This window comes from Typha angustifolia, chromosome 4, assembly GCF_048772165.1.
Source record: "Typha angustifolia cultivar Huaian chromosome 4, ASM4877216v1, whole genome shotgun sequence".
NCBI lineage: Eukaryota > Viridiplantae > Streptophyta > Magnoliopsida > Poales > Typhaceae > Typha > Typha angustifolia.
In genome coordinates this window covers 5168298-5172017 of record NC_133242.1, presented here as the reverse complement: position 1 = coordinate 5172017, position 3720 = coordinate 5168298, and the positions used below count along the sequence as shown (strand labels likewise).

The 3720-nt window shown below is 36.6% G+C and overlaps 1 protein-coding gene across 1 annotated transcript; it reads right to left on the bottom strand.

The window, feature by feature from the left end:
- Positions 1–910: 910 nt before the first annotated feature.
- LOC140759512 (uncharacterized) lies at positions 911–2991 on the bottom strand. The gene has a single exon (XM_073096092.1). It carries the CDS (start codon positions 2939–2941, stop codon positions 992–994), a length of 1950 nt encoding a protein of 649 aa, XP_072952193.1. The 5' UTR covers positions 2942–2991; the 3' UTR covers positions 911–991.
- Positions 2992–3720: the final 729 nt, after the last annotated feature.

Below are 3720 nucleotides of genomic sequence, written 5' to 3'. Positions count from 1 at the left end.
ATGATGTTTAGTTGTCTTTATGGAATAAAGAGTTGTAGTGAAATAAGAAAAGAGTTACGCCCGAAGTGAACGAGACTCAAAGGTTTTGCAGTTTGGAGGCTAAATTACATTTGCTTTAAAAATAAGAGCAATTCTAGATTTTAGAATAAGTATTCATATTTAGGAATAATTAATCCTATATTCAATTGTTTTTAAAATAAGGGTATAATAATTATATTTAATGTAATATAGTGTTAAAACGTATTTTGGGTAAAAATGTAATTTTAATCTAAAATATTGGTGAGAAAAATGTATTTAACCCCAAGTTTTATGTGACAAAATTATTTTCCTAAATCTTGGAATTAGAGAAGATTAGCTAGTGAGAGGCATTGTTTTCCTAGCTCGGAGTTTAAGGAGTTGTTTTGATTCTTGCTTAATTGTCTACGGCTTATAAATTACTAGTTTCATTCAAAACAGAGGATGCTTAAGAGGAAGAAGAAAGATCTTAACTCTCTCCCTCTCTCTCCTTGCGCTTAATTTTTCTTTTCTTATTTTTAAAGGATAATTCCACTAAGATTTTGGAACTATTACTTATTTTTTATATATATTCCTTGAATTACTTTTTTTTTCACTACATACACCTCAGCATTTCAAATTTTAACTTGACTATTTTTTATAAGAAATTTAGATACCTAGAGGCCCAACATTAGGTGTTTAATTTTCTTGCAAAGAAGAATTGCACGTAGTCCGTTGGAGTTGACTCATTATATAGCTTGTTTAAAAATTAACCTAATTGTCTAAAGGCAAAAAAAATAATACATGAATATGAATAGGCTATCTGCCAAACTTAATATCCAAATACCCCACTTTTGGACACATCAGCGCTAATACAAGTAGCATTTACATTACATGTAAGTTATTAAACTGGCATGGTTAATGTTTTATCCCAAGCATAGAATATTAATTATGTATAGTTGAGAATTACTTACCTATTCTTTTTATTTGTATAACTTTATTCACAGTAGATCTCACCTGTTAACTCCCTTGTTCCTATATTTTCCAGCTTTGTTCTATCTAGTCCAAGATGAGTCATTAGAAGCCATACAAATGTAAGTAGCTCTCCTCCATCACTGAGTTGCTTAGCATGAAAGTATCCTTTGCAATGAGTTGCAGCAAAACATAACATCTCTACCCAAACACCACTCATTAACTTCCATCTCTTCTCTTTCTCCAACTTTAGCAACTCTTTCGCAAGTGTAACCGCATCACATAACGTTGATTTGCCTTCAATATTGAGAAGACGCTCCCACATAGTTTCGTTCCTAGGGAAACACATGAAAGCTTGGAATAAATTCTTAGCTTGTTTATAGATGCCTTCATATTGGACTTGTCCCATCGTAGTAGTAAGCATAGAATGGTGAACTATGAGAAGATATAACATATAATTTGATAATGCATTGCTAATTTTCTGTGTTTTAGTTCTGTTGTTTGGATTTTCAACTGTAAAATGGTAACAAATATCGGAGGCAACGTGCCAAAGAAGAATGCTTTGGTCGAACTCTACATTGTTGACACTATCGACAACCGCCTTCTCCTTCATATCCATCTTCTCGAGAGTGTCCATTCCTCTGCAGGTGGTAAAATGCTTATAATCTGCGGAAACATTTGCCGTCATAGACACTTCTTTGAGCACTTTTAAAATGAAATCTTTTAGTTCATCAGTAACATCAATACTTGTAGTGTGCCATAATTTATCCCAGCCAAATGTAGGTGATCGATCACTGAGGCAAGAGGTTATGAGATTGCATTGTCCCATTAAATTGGACCATCTTGGCTTACTCTGCCAACAGAAGAATGACATGATGGAGAATATGATTTTCGACAGCCAAGAAAAATATTTGAGATTGTGAAGGCGGATAACAGCCCACTCAGAGAAGACAAGTAGTCCAACAGAATAGAACTCAAGAAGAACAGCCCCTCCTAGCAATATGTACGTAATTACTAAATCAACCTCACCATAGCTATGCTTCTTGATGATCAAGAAGGCAATTAGGGAGGATAGCATAAATGCCAAAGTGAAGCAGTGAAGAAAAGATCCTAGTTTGGTATGAAATGCAAACAATTTAGTGTAAAGCATTTCATAAACAAAAGAAAGTTCTATCTCCATCACCTTGAAAGCTTGGGAGGTGGAGTACTTGAGGAAGAAGGGCCGGATCAGCTCGCGATCGTTGAAGGTCAAGATACGGCCCATAACGAGGCGCTTGGCGATCGAAAAAAAATCATTAGCTTTCAACTGGAGATTTGAGCATGACCAACTAGCAGCTGACATGCCACTCTCGACATCGAATGTTGCATATTCCCTTCTTAATATCTCATTCTCAAATTCGTCCCTTTTTATTTTATCAACGTAGTTGGGACTAGGGTCCTGGTTAGTGCCCAAGGACTTCTGTAGTACACCTTCACTTGCACACCAGAGAGCATAAGACTTCTCCGCATATTTGATAATTCCAGCAAAAAACATCAAAATTGCTGAGACCAAGAGCTTGGTGCTGGACCAAGACCTAACGAAGGCATAGATGACCATTGTAACCTGAAAAACTAGCCCAAGGAGGTGACTCCTCCATAGCTTATTGTCATCTACAGAGTAGACAGTGATGTTGTCAGGGCCACCGAGATGTAAGAGAAGGAAGGGTGCCCAGAAAGTATGGAGGTCTCTATTTGCAAGACCATAGGAAGTACTATTCCGGTTATTGGAGAGAACGCCGAGGGCAAAGGTGGCAACCCAGTCGGCAGGCAAGTAGGCCAACCACATTATCATAGCAACAAACTGAGATTTGTTGCGTGCCCTATACTTCCCCGAGAAAACGAGGACGACCTGTAAGAATAAGCTGAACAAAACAAATGATCGGATTTCCCAAAATTCCCATACCTTCTCTACTCTATTTAGGATGTGATGCATCATCCCCCTTTCCTATTTCTTGATGCCTCTATATACTCACTTCGAGCTCTCGAGATCTCCTTGAATGGCACCAGAAGAGAGATTTAATAGTAATATAAATATTCTCATATTATATTCTTCTTTTTGTTCCTTTCTTGGGCAGATGGACCAAGCAATCCAAATCTTGCACCAAGGTTTACCCTTTAATATGAAATACTTTCCTTCTTCTAATAGATCAAACTTCCTGAATACGCTTAGGGTGTTTAGGCATCCCAAGATAGGTATCATCCACTTGAAAAGTTGACCAAAATAAAGAACATTGCAGGAATAAATGGTCCAACCTCTCTCCTTTAGATCATATTGCAAACCATACGATTAGAGCACCTCATTATGAATTCTCACAATGCTATTATCCCGATTACTTCTTTATTTAAAGCACTAGCCAAAGCAATTGCAAACAACAAATGATGAATATATACCTCGTCATCAAAACTATATACGCTGGATAATTTCTCATGCATATATAAGCCATGCAAAGGCATTTCCATTTCTAACTTTCCAATTTAGATCAAACTGAAGATATTCTTTTAGATCACTCGACATGCATGGATCTAAGCACATTGATATCTTTTGTTCAACTATGATGCCATCAATTCCTACCTTAAATAACTAAAAATGGAATTGTTTAAAGATATCACTCATGCACGCCTTCTTCTCCTCATCCAGTTCATGGACTGACAACATCTTGATTTAATCAAAGTGCAATATCCTTTTGCAAGGAAGAGGGAAAGCGAGAGACTATA